The sequence below is a fragment of the Ochotona princeps genome, chromosome 16, assembly GCF_030435755.1.
Source record: "Ochotona princeps isolate mOchPri1 chromosome 16, mOchPri1.hap1, whole genome shotgun sequence".
NCBI lineage: Eukaryota > Metazoa > Chordata > Mammalia > Lagomorpha > Ochotonidae > Ochotona > Ochotona princeps.
Window position 1 is genome coordinate 54379277 of NC_080847.1, and position 15183 is coordinate 54394459.

General features: G+C 63.8%; 3 protein-coding genes across 3 annotated transcripts in view; all 3 read left to right on the forward strand.

Annotated features, from left to right (window-relative positions):
* The window catches only part of GRIN2D (glutamate ionotropic receptor NMDA type subunit 2D), a 30203-nt gene extending 26822 nt beyond the window's left edge, over positions 1 to 3381 (forward strand). The window contains exons 11-13 of the mRNA XM_058674555.1: positions 1326 to 1513; positions 1656 to 1888; positions 1996 to 3381. Coding sequence (XP_058530538.1) covers positions 1326 to 1513; positions 1656 to 1888; positions 1996 to 3318 — 1744 coding nt within the window. The 3' untranslated portion in view covers positions 3319 to 3381. The remainder of the gene's footprint in view (positions 1 to 1325; positions 1514 to 1655; positions 1889 to 1995) is intronic.
* A 1392-nt stretch (positions 3382 to 4773) lies between these two features.
* GRWD1 (glutamate rich WD repeat containing 1) lies at positions 4774 to 8759 on the forward strand. Its single transcript, XM_004597015.2, has 7 exons — positions 4774 to 5100; positions 5230 to 5347; positions 5496 to 5658; positions 6559 to 6772; positions 6862 to 7004; positions 7096 to 7293; positions 8069 to 8759. The coding sequence occupies exons 1-7, from the start codon at positions 4914 to 4916 to the stop codon at positions 8384 to 8386; spliced, it is 1341 nt and encodes a 446-aa protein (XP_004597072.2). The 5' UTR covers positions 4774 to 4913; the 3' UTR covers positions 8387 to 8759.
* A 3384-nt stretch (positions 8760 to 12143) lies between these two features.
* Positions 12144 to 14717, forward strand: KCNJ14 (potassium inwardly rectifying channel subfamily J member 14). Its single transcript, XM_004597016.2, has 2 exons — positions 12144 to 12857; positions 13960 to 14717. Exons 1-2 carry the CDS (start codon positions 12144 to 12146, stop codon positions 14554 to 14556), a joined length of 1311 nt encoding a protein of 436 aa, XP_004597073.1. The 3' UTR covers positions 14557 to 14717.
* The last annotated feature ends 466 nt before the right edge of the window (positions 14718 to 15183 follow it).

Genomic DNA, 15183 nt, shown 5'->3' on the forward strand with positions numbered 1-15183 from the left:
CAGGTCTCTTGGGCGAGGCTGGGATCCATCCGACAACCAGAGACAGACGTAAGACGGCTGCCGCGGTGAAGGAGACAAGAGCCGGGTGCCCAGGGACCCCAGCTGTGAAAACCCACTCTGTCCCTGGCTCTTCTTCCCTCATGTGTGAGGAATCAGGGTGTCTTGGAAGAGCTGAGCAAGCCTGGGTTTCTCTGGGCCTGTGTCCCCCCGCCCCATCTGAATGAGACAGCTTCTAACCTGGGAGGATTCAGTTACTAGACAGGGCTGGCGCTTGCAGCATGGCAAATACGGGTGCCAGTTCTAGTCCTGGATGCCCCCTTCTGATCCAGCTCCCTGCTTGGGGCCTGGGAAAGCAGTCGAGGACAGTCCAGAGCCTTGGGACCCTGTACCCAAGTGGGAGACCCTGAAGAAGCTCCTGGCTCCAGCTTGGCCCACCTCTGGCCATTGCAGCCATTTGAGGAGTAGACCATGAGGGAAAACTCTCTTTCTTAACTCTGGCTTTCCAATAAATCATTAAAAACAAAAACAAAAACTGTTAGACTAGGTAACAGGTGCAAAGCCTTCAGAAAGCCCATGGAAAAGAAACATCCACATTAAAAAAACAAAAACAAACAAAAAAAAAAACACCTCTACATGGACTTCATAATACTTTTTGCACTGTGCCCCGTGTGGGAGCCTAGCAGGTAAAGTCCTGGCTTGGCACATGCCGGGATCCCATATGAGCGCCGGTTTTAATCCCGGAGGCCCCACTTCCCATCCAGCTCCCGGCTTGTGGCCTGGAAAAGCAGCAGAGGACAGCCCCAAACCTTGGGACACCCTGCACCCACGTGGGAGACCTGGAGGAGGCTCCCAGCTCCAGATCAGCTTAGTTCTGGCCGTTGTGCTCACTTGGGGAGTGAACCATCAGACAGAAGATCTTCCTCTCTGTCTCTCCTCCTCTCTATATATCTGACTTTCCAATAAAAGTAAATAAATCTTTAAAAAAACACTTTTTTTTGCACTATTAAACTGGTCCTTTACTCTATTTTCCCATAAACTTTTGCAAGTCCCTTCCTAGCTTGTCTTTAGAATGCAGGCGCTGACGTCCACCCCTCTGGAGCTCAGCTAACGCACTGTGGGCATCTCCCTGTGCCCCTGGCGCTGGCAGCCTTGGCCACAGCTTTGTCCATGGGTACGGCCAAGCCCATTGCACAGACATGGACATGGAGGCACCAAGGGGCACAGGGCCTGGCTGGGTTCTCCAGGATGCCTTCGGCTGGAGGTTTAGGGCTGAGAGTGTGCAGGGGACACTCATCATCTCCGTGTCTTCGTCCCACTGCCTGCAGGAAGCTGGACGCCTTCATCTACGACGCCGCTGTGCTGAACTACATGGCCCGCAAGGACGAGGGCTGCAAGCTGGTCACCATCGGCTCGGGCAAGGTCTTCGCCACCACGGGCTACGGCATCGCCCTGCACAAGGGCTCCCGCTGGAAGCGGCCCATTGACCTGGCGCTGCTGCAGTTCCTGGGAGACGGTGCGGCGCCGCGCCGTGCGCAGGGCAGCCCAGCCACGGCCGGGTCCCCCGGGGAGCGAGGGGGTGCCAGCGCAGCTGGTGGGTGGGGATGCCCTCCAGGGTGCTCACAGCATGCCATCTCGACTCCCCCTGCTCGCTCTAGATGAGATTGAAATGCTGGAGCGGCTGTGGCTTTCCGGCATCTGCCACAACGACAAGATCGAGGTGATGAGCAGTAAGCTGGACATCGACAACATGGCCGGAGTCTTCTACATGCTGCTGGTGGCCATGGGCCTGTCGCTGCTGGTCTTCGCCTGGGAGCACCTGGTGTACTGGCGCCTGCGGCACTGCCTGGGGCCCACCCACCGCATGGATTTCCTACTGGCTTTCTCCAGGGTATGGGGCAAAGGGGCGGGAGCTGGAGCCTGGGGGGCGCAGGTAGGTGGGAGAGGAGGGACGCGGGGCGCTCCCCGGGCGCTGACCGCCACGTCCCGTCCACGCAGGGCATGTACAGCTGCTGCAGCGCCGAGGCCGCCCCGCCGCCAGCCAAGCCCCCGCCGCCGCCGCAGCCCCTGCCCAGCCCCGCGTACCCCACCGCGCGCCCAGCACCCGGCCCCGCACCCTTCGTGCCCCGCGAGCGCGCCGCCGTGGACCGCTGGCGCCGGGCCAAGGGCGCTGGGCCGCCCGGGGCCTCGGGCCTGGCCGACGGCTTCCACCGCTACTACGGCCCCATCGAGCCGCAGGGGCTGGGGCTGGGCGAGGCACGTGCGGCCCCTCGGGGCGCGGCCGGACGCCCCCTGTCCCCGCCGGCCGCGCAGCAGCCCCCGCAGAAGCCGCCGCCCTCCTACTTCGCCATCGTGCGCGACAAGGAGCCGGCCGAGCCCCCCGCCGGCGGCGCCTTCTCCGGCTTCCCGTCCCCGCCCGCGCCCTCCGCCGCCGCGGCCTCGGCCGTCGGGCCGCCCCTCTGCCGCCTGGCCTTCGAGGACGAGAGCCCGCCGGCGCCCGCGCGCTGGCCGCGCTCCGACCCGGAGAGCCAGCCGCTGCTGGGGCCGGGCGCGGGGGGCGCGGGGGCCGCGGGCGGGGGCGCCCCGGCAGCACCGCCCCCGTGCCGCGCCGCGCCTCCCCCGTGCCCTTACCTCGACCTCGAGCCGTCCCCGTCGGACTCGGAGGACTCGGAGAGCCTGGGCGGCGCGTCGCTGGGCGGCCTGGAGCCCTGGTGGTTCGCCGATTTCCCGTACCCCTACGCCGAGCGCCTCGGGCCGCCGCCCGGCCGCTACTGGTCGGTCGACAAGCTCGGGGGCTGGCGCGCCGGCAGCTGGGACTACCTGCCCCCGCGCAGCGGCCCAGCCGCCTGGCACTGCCGCCACTGCGCCAGCCTGGAGCTGCTGCCGCCGCCGCGCCACCTCAGCTGCTCCCACGACGGCCTGGACGGCGGCTGGTGGGCGCCGCCGCCCCCGCCCTGGGCCGCGGGGCCCCCGCCTCGGCGCCGAGCCCGCTGCGGGTGTCCACGGCAGCACCCTCACCGCCCGCGGGCCTCGCACCGCGCCCCCGCCGCGCCGCACCACCACCGGCACCGGCGCGCCGCGGGGGGCTGGGACCTCCCGCCGCCCGCGCCCACCTCGCGCTCGCTCGAGGACCTCAGCTCGTGTCCCCGCGCCGCCCCGGCGCGCAGGCTCACGGGGCCCTCGCGCCACGCGCGCCGGTGCCCGCACGCCGCGCACTGGGGGCCGCCGCTGCCCGCCGCGCCCCACCGGAGACACCGGGGCGGGGACCTGGGCACCCGCAGGGGCTCGGCGCACTTCTCCAGCCTCGAGTCCGAGGTATGACGCGGCCCGAGGAGGCCCCCCTCGGTCAGCGCAGGCCACGGCCCGAGGGGGGCGCGCGCGCAGGAAGGGGAACGAGCTGTGGGACCCCCGCCTGGAACTGGCGAGTCCGAGGGGCTTGGGCGCTCACATCTCATCGCAGCCTCTCTGAGCGAGGGGGCTTGCAGCCCTCCGGACTTTTTTTTTTTTTTTTTAAATAAACCCGATAAGGGCTTTTTAATGTCACCAGAAGGGGCGGGAGGTGGTGGGGGTGGTCTAGCCCTGCCCGCGCCCCAGTCCCCAGGCCCGGGGCCGTGGCCCCCCACATCACTGTGCAGCTCCCCGGCCCCAGCCACGCCTCCGGGGAAGCCATTTTTAACCTTTCATCCATCGGGACTCAAAACTGTGAGACGCCTTTGCCAAACTGTGACCCCCCCCTCAGATTTCGGCCCCGCCACACTTGAGAAACCCCCTGACCCCAGACTGTGACTTCCTGACACCTACAAAATGGTCATCCGACCCAGGACTGTGCCCCGACCAGACTGTGACCCTCGTCGATGTCAACCCGTGACGCCCCCTCTTTGCCCACCCTCGGTGGCTTCTGTTTTTCTTCTTCTTCCTACTGTGACCCAGGACACATGTCCAACTGAAACCACCACCCCACCCCTGGCAGCACCTCCCTTCCAGCCGGGGTGCCACCCACCGCTCCCCTTCTTACTGACCCTTTAGTGATGACCCAGCAGGACCCCCTCCCCGATTCAAAGCCCCCTCCTCCTCCCGGATCTCCAGCAGGGTCTGGGGCTGGGTCGTGGAGGGTCTGGGACTCCACACACACACACACACAAGTGCCCCCTTCCCCGCCCGCTCTCCCTGCCCACCCCACTCCTCCACATCGCAGTGTTTGGAATAAACCACGTTTTTATGGCTCCTCAGGCCCGGCCTGGGCTCCGTGTCTTGTCTCAGCCCCCTGTCCCTCTCCCTGGCAGCTTCTCTACTGAGGAAAACCAAAAAACAAACAAGGGAGGCGGAGTGGGGTGGGGAGCGAGCAGAGACCACGAGGTGAGGGGGACCCCAAGAGAATGACGTGAGATAAGGGAACCCTTGGGGAGCCGTCCAGGCCATGCGGCCGCCTCATCCTGAGGGCCCAGGTGCCAGCGGGCGGGCAGGGCGCCTGCAGAGTGGACCCACCGGCCAGAGCCGCCCCCTGGAGGGGTATATAGAAGCCACCGAGCGAGCACGGAAAGTCGTCCTAACAGAGCAGGGCAAACCAGCCTCTTTGCAGGAACTCATAATGAATTCAGGGGGAAGCAAGCGCTGGGAGCGCAAGTGGGAGACGGGGGCTCAACTCCGAACTACAAGAAGCCTCCCACGGGACTACAACTCCCAGGAGCCTTTGCCACTCCCCGAGGTCACGCGGCACGGGTGGCTCTTTGGTCGCTGCGGGTTACTCTTGCGGGGCCAGGACCCCGCGCCCGAGGCTCCCCTTCGCGCTCCCCAACGCGACGTCCCTCTTGCACAGGTGCAGCAGGAGGTTTCCAAGGAAACCGCGCTGCGGGGCGGGCCTTAGGGGGCAGGAAGTGACGTTCTCGCCGCGCGTCGGCTGTGTGAGGGGCTCGAAGATGGCGGCGCGCAAAGGGCGGCGGCGCACGTGTGCAGCCGGAGAACCCATGGAAGCAGAGTCGGGTGAGCCCGGCTCTGAGGGCCGGAGCCAGGTGTACCTGCCCGGGCGGGGACCTCCGCTGCGCGAAGGGGAGGAGCTGGTCATGGACGAGGAGGCCTATGTGCTGTACCACCGGGCGCAGACAGGTAGGGGGACGCCCCGGGAGATCGGGGGCCTAAGGGGCTGTTACAGCTTAGACCGACCCCACAGGGAGGGCGGCTGGGGTTCGTGGTCGCGGCCTCCCGACTCTCCGAGCGTCCCCCGCCCCTCCCCAGGCGCCCCCTGTCTCAGCTTCGACATAGTTCGAGATCATCTGGGAGACAACCGGACCCAGCTTCCTCTTACCCTTTACCTGTGCGCGGGGACACAAGCCGACAGCGCGCAGAACAACAGGTGCGAGAGGGCGCGAACAGGGCTGCCGCCTCCCAGCTCCCAGGGAGGCCCGGGGGTGAGGGTTCCCTGCCTCCCAGCTCCCTGGGAGACCCGGGGTGTGGGTTCCCTGCGGCCCTGTCCCCCCTCCATGACACACTGTCCCCCCCAGACTGATGATTCTTCGCATGCACAACCTGCATGGCACCAAGCCCCCAGCCTCAGAGGGCAGTGATGATGAAGAGGAGGATGAGGACGAGGAGGATGAGGAGGAGCGGAAGCCGCAGCTGGAGCTGGCCATGGTCCCCCACTACGGCGGCATCAACCGAGTGCGGGTACAGTTCCCAGAGGGTTGGCCGGCTGCCCCCAGTGCCCGTGCCTCTGCTGACCACCTGCTCTTGCCCGTCGGCTGTGGGGCATAGGTTTATCTCAAGGGAGTTTTTCTACTTCGAAAATCATTGTCAAGTGCTAGGATGATGTGGCTGGCTTTTTTCTTTTTTTTAATGTCCATTTTCCTGTTTGGTAAATGGTGAACATTAACAATATTTGCTTGAGGGGCACCTGTGAGGACCAAGCAGAGTCTCGCGCGGGACAGCATGTGCTGTGATGGTATGTGTGTGTCTGCTGTTGTGATTCTGAGGCTGTAAGGCTGTGTTTTGTGTTTGCTTCGCTTCATCTGCGTGGCGCGATGTGTGGACAGAATGGGTTGGCTTTTGAAGACCTCTTAGCAAGGCTGGGTCCTGTCCTGGCCTTGCCCGTGTTGCAGCTGGCAGCCTCTGGCAGCGGGAACTTGAACATGCTTATGAGGGACAGGGCAAGAAGAAACTGAGCGAGCGTGCAGGATGCCAGAAGGTGCTGAAGGGCAGAGGCCAGTTAGGAAGAAGCGGTAAGAGGGTGGTGGGATGGCCATGAAGTGAGGCGGGAGCCCAGGCACTGCGTGTGAGCAGGGCGAGCTTTGAGGTGTTCCCCGGAACAGAAGGATGAGGGGGTGAGGAGATCGGGAGGGCAGGCCCAGAAGAGCCCCTTGTTGGATGCAGGCTTTGCAGCAGTTGGGAGGCACTGGAGGGCGTGTAGCAGGTACACAGGACCCGACTCTTGTAAGGGGGTCCCTCAGGGATCTTGGTGGGTTCAGTCCGCACCCTCCCATGTCACCTCCACTCACCCAGCTGCGCTCCCAGCCCGCAGGAACTGAGGAGCTGTAATTCTGGCAATCCCTGCTCTTTCCTGCCCTGTAGGTGTCGTGGCTGGGCGAGGAGCCCGTGGCTGCGGTGTGGTCAGAGAAGGGCCAGGTGGAGGTGTTCACACTGCGGCGGCTGCTGCAGGTGGTCAATGACCCCCAGGCCCTGGCAGTCTTCCTCCGGGACGAGCAGGCCCGAGTGAAGCCTGTTTTCACCTTTGCTGGCCACATGGGGGAGGGCTTTGCTCTCGACTGGTCCCCCCGTGTGCCTGGTAAGTCCCTGGTGTGGAGGCAGGGTCAGGCGTGGGGCTGGGAGTGGGGCCGGGAGTGAGTGGGGACAGCATCCTGACGCCACCCCCAGGTCGCCTGCTGACCGGCGACTGTCACAAGAACATCCACCTCTGGACGCCCACGGACGGCGGCTCCTGGCACGTGGACCAGCGGCCGTTCGTGGGCCACACGCGCTCCGTGGAGGACCTGCAGTGGTCACCAACCGAGGACACGGTGAGGGAGGGCTGGCTGGCTGGCCGAGTGCGGGGTGCCGTCACCCCGGCGTGGGGGAACAGCCGAGTCACACAAATTCCCCCACGCCCAGGTCTTCGCCTCCTGCTCGGCCGACGCCTCTGTTCGCATCTGGGACATCCGTGCAGCCCCAGGCAAGGCCTGCATGCTCACCACAGCTGCTGCCCATGATGGGGACGTGAATGTCATCAGCTGGAGCCGCAGAGAGCCCTTCCTGCTCAGTGGGGGGGACGACGGGGCCCTCAAGGTGTGGGACCTACGGCAGTTCAAGGTACCTCCTTGAAGGGACCTGCGGGGCTTCCCCTCGTCAGAGGTGTTGCACCCCCAGAGCCAGGGTGGCTCTGAGAGGCCAGCCCCTCGGGGTGCGGTTGAGGAGGCTCAGCTAGAGGAACAGCTGTGATCTGTGTGAGGCCAGTGAGGGGTGACAAGGGGCCCAAGGCAGCAGAGACGACTACTCCCGTCTACCCGTGGGGCACACATGGCAGCCGACTGTCCTACACAGGGCCTGCTGGGAGTTGTAGTTTGTCCTTTGAGTGGGTTTTGCAGCATCGGCTGAGACTTGGAACGCAGCTCACTCCTTGTAGGAGTGGAAACTGAGGCACAGGAAGGACAGGAGGCACTGTGGCCTCACAGCCCAGCAGGAAGGGGCTCTTGGCAGGAGAAACACGGTGTTGCCTACCATCCTCCCCCTGCCCCCACTTGGCCATTCCCATGGATTCAGTCTGGGGGTTGGGAGGGCGGGCTTTTCTGGAGGTGGATCTTGGCTCCGAGACTGCAGGATCCTGCTGGAGGTGCTCCCGTTCCCAGCAGCACCTGGAAGCCCCTGTCATGCTCAGGGTTGACTACAGGGCTCTTGGGAGTAGGTCCTCAGAGAATGTCTCAGAGGAAAGGAAGCTGAGGCAGGCAGCTGAGCAGGGCAGGGGCTTCCTCGCCCGCCCGGGACAGGAAGCCTGCTTGCTTGCTGCACCTTGTCCCTCTCAGCCGGGCGGGTGGAGCCTGGGGCACGGGACTGTGGGTGTGGCTGCTGACATCCGTTCCCCCCACAGTCTGGCTCCCCGGTGGCCACCTTCAAGCAGCACGTGGCTCCCGTGACTTCTGTCGAGTGGCACCCCCAGGACAGTGGGGTCTTTGCGGCCTCCGGTGCAGACAATCAGATCACACAGTGGGACCTGGCCGTGGAGCGGGATCCTGAGGCGGGCGAGGTTGAGGCTGAGCCGGGGCTGGCAGACCTCCCCCAGCAGCTGCTGTTCGTGCACCAGGGCGAGACGGACCTGAAGGAGCTGCACTGGCACCCGCAGTGCCCTGGCGTGCTGGTCAGCACGGCCCTGTCGGGCTTCACCGTATTCCGCACCATCAGCGTCTGAGGCCGCCCCGGCCTGGCCTCCTGCCTAGGACCTGAACTGGACGCTGCCTCCCTGGAAGGGCTCAGGTGGACGCGGGCTGTCGCCCTGCCATGGGCCGTCAGACACGGTCCAGTCCAGGCATGGCTTTTGCTGCCGCTCCAGAAAGCCATCCCTGCTGGGATCCGCTCAGGGTTGGCGGGCCCAGGATGGCCTGTGTGCTGCAGATTGTGGGGCCTGACCAGGGTGTGGGTTCCTCCAGCTAGCTCGGGGTCCACCCTTGTCTTCCGGCCCTCAGGGTTTGATTGGGACTTCCCGGCAGGGGGCTGTGAGGGACGCGCCCCTGCCTGAGCTGAAGGTGCAGGTTTCCTGCCAGGCAATAAAGGAGTGGACAGCCCTGGGGTCGGGTGAGGCTCTGCCTGTCTGGCCCTGCGCCTTTGAGGAAGCCGGAGGAGGGCGGGTCAGGAAGTCGGCCCCTGTTGTGTGCTCGGGCCCTGACCCGACAGGTGCCAGAGTGAACGTGGGCATGAAGGGGTCTCATCCTGCACCCGCACCCACTGAGGTTTCATCTCAAATGTCCCCCAGCTTCGTACCCTTCGCCATTGTTTTCCCCACCTGCGTTGTTCGCTCATCACTGTCCCTGTCCCTCGGTGCCTCCCTGCCCCCCACCTGTGTCTCCAGCCTGCCTGGGCTGCTGCCCAGCTGCTGGCCTGGCCGGCCTCCCCCTCTGCAGCGCTGCTGGCCACACCCCCTCCTGCCCCCGCCATCCAGGCCTCTGATCCGCCTGTCAGCTTGGAGATCGTCCTGCTCCCCAGCACAGGGCCGGACCACAGCCTGCAGGCCCCCGGTGGCGTCCCCCGGGCTGAACAGAGGGCCCCGGCAAGGGCATGGGGGTGGGCTGCCCCACCAGGTATGTGCGGCCTGTGGCATCCCAGCCCTACTCTCCTCTCCCCCATGCTCTCCACCCCACCACCACCCTTAGGAGCAACAGGGTGGGGGCCCCCACTTGTGCTGTAGTCCCCTCAGGGACCGGCTCCAGTCCCAGAGGCGTCTCGCTCTCCAGGTTTGCTGCCCCCAACCTCGGTGGCCCCGTTGCAGGTCCTCTGCTTTGGCATGCCTGGTTCCCACCCACCTTTCCCCCATGATTCTGCTAAGGTGAGGTCGCTGCTGCTCCTGGCCCCGGCACCCTCTACCTGCCACAGCCCGATCCTGCCTGCTTCTCTGCCTCAGGCTCTCCCTGCCTGTCTTGGGGCCAGCTGGTGTCCGCAGCCCCGGGCCCCACCCCCTCCTCCCCAGCTTGGCTCTCCTGGTGTATGTAGGTGGGGCGTGAGGGGGGATGCCTCCACGTCGGGGAAGAGTCTAGAAAGTCTTCCTGGGGGAGGGGGTTCTGGGGTGCAGATTAGGTCGTGGCTTTGACACAGAGCTGACGCACCTTAAGCCCCGCGTCTCCTTTATATGGAAACATTAAGCTGCTCCCAGGTCAGCTGGGGGCGGGGGAGCTGGGGCTGCTGCTTCCTCCCATCCCGCCGTGTGTCCCCAGCCTTGGAGGCCCCTGAGGTGCAGGGCCCCGTGGCTCTGTGGGTGAACACAGAGCAGGTCGGCCTCAGGGGCCGACAGGAGGGAGAGGCACAGGGCCCGTGTGGGCCAGGCCTGGCCGCAGTCCCCTCTGAGCCTATGACATGGGGTGAGGACCTTGGCTCCCTGGTGTCCCGAGAGCTTGCGGTGAGCAGAGGGGTCTGCTGGACCATGGGGTGGGTGGTCGTCGCACCCGACTGGGTGGCTACAGGTCTCCACCTGGGGCAAACTTGAACCCTATTTGCCTTTCTGTGTCTAGCGGGGGGTTGTGGGTAGTGGGTGGGAGGCCTGGCCTGGGGCAGACTGGGTCCTGAGTCAGTGCCCCCACCCTGTCATGGGGGACACTGGTGCCCAGTGGCTGTTCTGGCGGGAAGACTGGGTTTTGATATCATTGTCCCTGTGGCCAACCCCCATGTCCTCCTGCAGAATGCCCTCTGACAGGGTGGCAGGGGGGAGGAGGGACTGGGCATGCCTGGCCCAGGCTCAGAGGGGGCTGAGCTCCATTGGGCACCCAGTTGGTGCTGTCAGGTGGAGGGTCCCCAGGCCCTGGCACGACAGTCAGTCCAGCTTGACCGTTGTCATTGGAATCCACAGTGTCACCTCTGTAGTGCATGAAAGGCGGCCAGCCAAAGGCCCAGCCCCTTGGCTCCTGGGATTCTGTCCATTTCAAAGACCAGAAAACTGGAAGGGATAGGAGCCTGAGCTGGACCCTGACCACAGCCATCTGACTCCAAGGCCCAGGGCCCTTTCCAAGTTGGGCAGTTGCATCCCCAGCCCACAGATGAGTAGACCAAGCAAGCTGGGCTCCCAGGGTATGTGGTGGGCTGGCAGCCGAGCATGGATCCATGAGGCCGACTCGGGTTGTCCATGTCAGAGGGTCAGGGCTGACTGCACCCGGTGCTGTTGATAAAGAACTATCTGTGAACACAGTCACAAAGGGAGAGCTTCCGTGGCTTGGTCCGTTCCCAAGATGACCGTGACTGCCAGGGCTGGGTCACATGGATGTCAAGAGTCTGGAGCATCAGCTGGGCTTCCCACGTTGGGTGGCAGGGGCCCAACAGTTGCTGTTCCTCAGCAGGGAGCTGGCTGGGAAACAGAGCAGCTGGAACCACGCGCCAGCCCCGGGGCCTGCTTGGTGGATCTCGTCAGCTGTCTGCCACCACTGGTCTCCTTCATTAGCAGGTTTGGGGGTGACAGGAAGGGGAGGGCACCCCTTCACTCAGGGGGCCGGGCATCAGCCTCTTTGGCCAGACACGGGTTTCCGAGTTCCCCTGCCAGTGCAGTTGGCAGCAGTGATGGACTGAGTGGCTGGACCCCGGTCCCTATGTGGCACACCCCAGATTGAGTTCTCGGCTCCTGGTGTTCACCCCAGCCTGACCCTAGTGGGTGAGACCTCTCAAATTACAAAATTTAAAAAGCCAGGAAACGGGAACTCCAGGACAATCTTGGATCTCCCCTGTGGGGGTCAGGGACACATGAATTTGACCACCCATCATTACTTGGGTGCACATGGGCAGAGCCAGGACTCGAACCCAGGTCACTCGGATAGGAGACGGGGAGCACCCCGCGTGCTGACATGGCTGGCTCCACAGGTCCACCCGCTCCCTTGGAATTTGGATGAAATTCCACATCTGAGGGGATTCACACGTTGCCTGTGCTTTCCGAGGCTGTCGGGCCCAGCCTCAGGGCCACCTGGGGCATCCATGGTGGGCAGCAGGTACAGATCAGCAGCCAGGGGCACACGCTGCTGGCATTCAGCCTGGCCTAGTTAGGCACGGTCATGGCCATGCCTCCTCCCCCCGCTGCGCAATCTATAAGATGGGGTAATGACCCTCAGTCAACTCAGTTAAAATGTTTACAACAGGGTCTCAATGAGACACAATATTATTTGTATTTATATAAATGGCAAATTTAGGGTACAGTGTCACACTGTGTAAGCTGCTGTCAGATGGTGCAGCCTGTTCCAGAGTGCTGCTAGGGCTGCTGCACCTGTTGCGGCTGGGCATGCCATCACTGTTGGGGGCACTGTAGCCAAGCTGGGGAGGTAAGCCCTGGTCCCACCCTCGGCCCCCGCCATAGAGCATGCCAGGCCCGGGAGCTCAGCCACTCCCTGCGCCCCTGATGGTCCCCTCTTTCTGTTTCTCACCTCCACAGGTTCGGGGCGCCTGCCCCCAACTAGGCCGAGTGAAGGTGGGGCCCGCGCCCAATGGGCCTGGCCAGGGCCCTGCGCCGCCTGAGCGGCGCCCTGGAGACGGGGGACAGCCGGGCAGGCGATGTGGAAGAGGCTGAGCCGGGGCTGTGCCGCAACGGGTGGGCGCCGGCGCAGGCGCAGTCGCCGGTGGGCCGGCGGCGGGGACGCTTCGTCAAGAAGGACGGGCACTGCAACGTGCGCTTCGTGAACCTGGGCGGCCAGGGCGCGCGCTACCTGAGCGACCTGTTCACCACGTGCGTGGACGTGCGCTGGCGCTGGATGTGCCTACTCTTCTCTTGTTCCTTCCTCGCCTCCTGGCTGCTCTTCGGCCTGGCCTTCTGGCTCATCGCTTCGCTGCACGGCGACCTGGCCGCCCCGCCGCCGCCCGCGCCCTGCTTCTCGCAGGTGGCCAGTTTCCTGGCCGCCTTCCTCTTCGCGCTGGAGACACAGACGTCCATCGGCTACGGCGTGCGCAGCGTCACCGAGGAGTGCCCGGCCGCCGTGGCCGCTGTGGTGTTGCAGTGCATCGCCGGCTGCGTGCTGGACGCCTTCGTTGTGGGCGCCGTCATGGCCAAGATGGCAAAGCCCAAGAAACGCAATGAGACGCTCGTCTTTAGTGAAAACGCCGTGGTGGCGCTACGAGACCACCGCCTCTGCCTCATGTGGCGTGTGGGCAACCTGCGCCGCAGCCACCTGGTCGAGGCCCACGTGCGGGCCCAGCTGCTGCAGGTGCGGGGGGTGCGAGCCTGGGGCACGGTGGGAGATGTAGGTGCCAGGGGCCCGCCGGCCTGGAGGCTGCGAGGACTACAAGTCCCAGCAGTCTTCTGAGCTTGGGGAGGAACTCAGGAGAAGGGTCTGTGTGAGGCAGCTCTTCTTGGGAGTCTGGACTTATGGCATAAAGAGCTTCCGCTGGCCTGAGTGATGGGATTGTGGGAAATCGAGGCCTGGGTTGTCCACTCCTGACCGGGAAAGGGCCTGGACTTAAATTCTCAGAAGCCTCTGGGTCAGGGAAAGTACCCAACGGGGGGGGGGGACAGCCTGAGGAGACAGAGTACTGTGGACAGAGGGGTTGGGGGAGGGGGGCGTCCGTGGCTCAGGTTTAACATTCCCAGCCAGGCGTCACCTCTGACTTGACGCTGGGCCCTGCAGGATTGTGGGAAAGGTGGGGTTGCACACCAACCGGATGCTCTCACTCATGCCTTAGTAACCATAGCAACATCCTGGGAGGGTTTGTGCCCAAGGGTCCACTATCCTCGGGTCCTTGGACAACTCCAAGAAGGGGCCTCCGTGATCTGGGATTGTGGTCATCCCTGTTTCCAGCAACATGGAGTGACAGCTGTCCTTGGCCAAAAACAGGAAGAGCTGTGGGCTGTGTGTGGGGGGGGACTACAAGTCCCAGCAGCCTATGGTGTGGGGGGCACTTCCAAAGGCTGCTGCAAGAAGATAGGTATCCACCCCCACCCCCGAATTTTCCAGAAGACTGTGGGGGATTGGCATAGCGTGGGAGCTGGGGATGGAGCCAGCCAGGAGGTGCGGCAAAAAGTTCCCGTACCACCCCCAGCGCTAGAGGGGCTGGAGGGGTCCCAGCCTGAAGCAGCCCTGGGGCCTGAACCTTGGTCTTTCTGTGCCGTGTACTGAACCTGTTTCTCCAACCCTCTGCCCTGTTCCCTGGCTGAATGTCATCTACTGCACTGTCTGCCAATTTCACTCTGTCCCTGCTCCTCCTGCCCCGTTTTCCTCCTTCTGCTTAACCCTCCTCCGCTTTCTGGCCCCATCTCTCCATCTCCACGTCTCCACCTTCCCCTGCCTGCATCCCCTTTTGTCCCCACAGCCCCGCGTGACGCCGGAGGGGGAGTACATCCCGCTGGACCACCAGGATGTGGACGTGGGCTTTGATGGGGGCACCGACCGCATCTTCCTGGTCTCGCCCATCACCATCGTGCATGAGATCGACTCAGCCAGCCCGCTGTACGAGCTGGGCCGTGCCGAGCTGGCGCGGGCCGACTTTGAGCTGGTGGTCATCCTTGAGGGTATGGTGGAGGCCACGGCCATGACCACACAGTGCCGCTCGTCTTACCTCCCCGGGGAGCTGCTCTGGGGTCACCGTTTCGAGCCAGTCCTCTTCCAGCGGGGCTCCCAGTATGAAGTCGACTACCGCCACTTCCACCGCACGTATGAGGTCCCAGGGACGCCCGTGTGCAGCGCCAAGGAGCTGGACGAGCGGGCGGAGCGGGCTGCCCACAGCCCCAAGTCCAGCTTCCCTGGCTCCCTGGCCGCATTCTGTTATGAAAATGAACTTGCTCTGAGCTGCTGCCAGGAGGAAGAGGAGGAAGAGGAGGCCACGGAAGGGAGTGAGGCTGAGAAAGAAGATGACGCTGCCTGCCCCCGAGTTCTCACACCAACCCTGGCCCTGACTCTGCCCCCGTGATGCCAGCCAATGTCCCCTTTCCATTGGTGCCCCCTTTCCCATGGTGGGGTTTGGGGGCAGCATGGGTGGTCAGCCCGCATCTGGCGGGGGCAGCTGATCGCAGAGAGCCGCCAGCCTGCAGGATGAACCATTACCTGTGAGCATCTGTCAGGCCCAGGGCACCAGACTCCTCAGCTCCCATCCCCTCCCTAAGTCTCACCAGAATTCAGGCCTCGTGTTGGTTCTAGATTGTTCCAAGTGGCTGGGTCTGGGTTAGGGGTCAAGGGGAGAGGGCAGGCCACTGTGGACTGACATAAGCAGCAAGGGACTTTTGTGTTTGACCCAGGCAACTGACCAGCAATTTATTCTAGGCTACCTAAGGTCTAGAATGTTCCGGGTCTCTCTGTGTCTAGATTGGCCCAAGATAAAGAGGAATGATTGTGAGTCAAGCAAACAAAACTGTGGTTTCCGAGAGCCAAAGGGTTGACTCTGAGTTCAAGTTGACCTCAAAGGCAAGCACTGGCTTGGCCTTAGAAAATGCAGTGAATTTTCTAGAATGCACGCAACAGGAGCAAGGCTGTGGGTTAAGAAGGAATGAGTGGGAGTTCTTCCAGAACATCCAGCCGAGGGGAAAGGCAATGCTTGCAG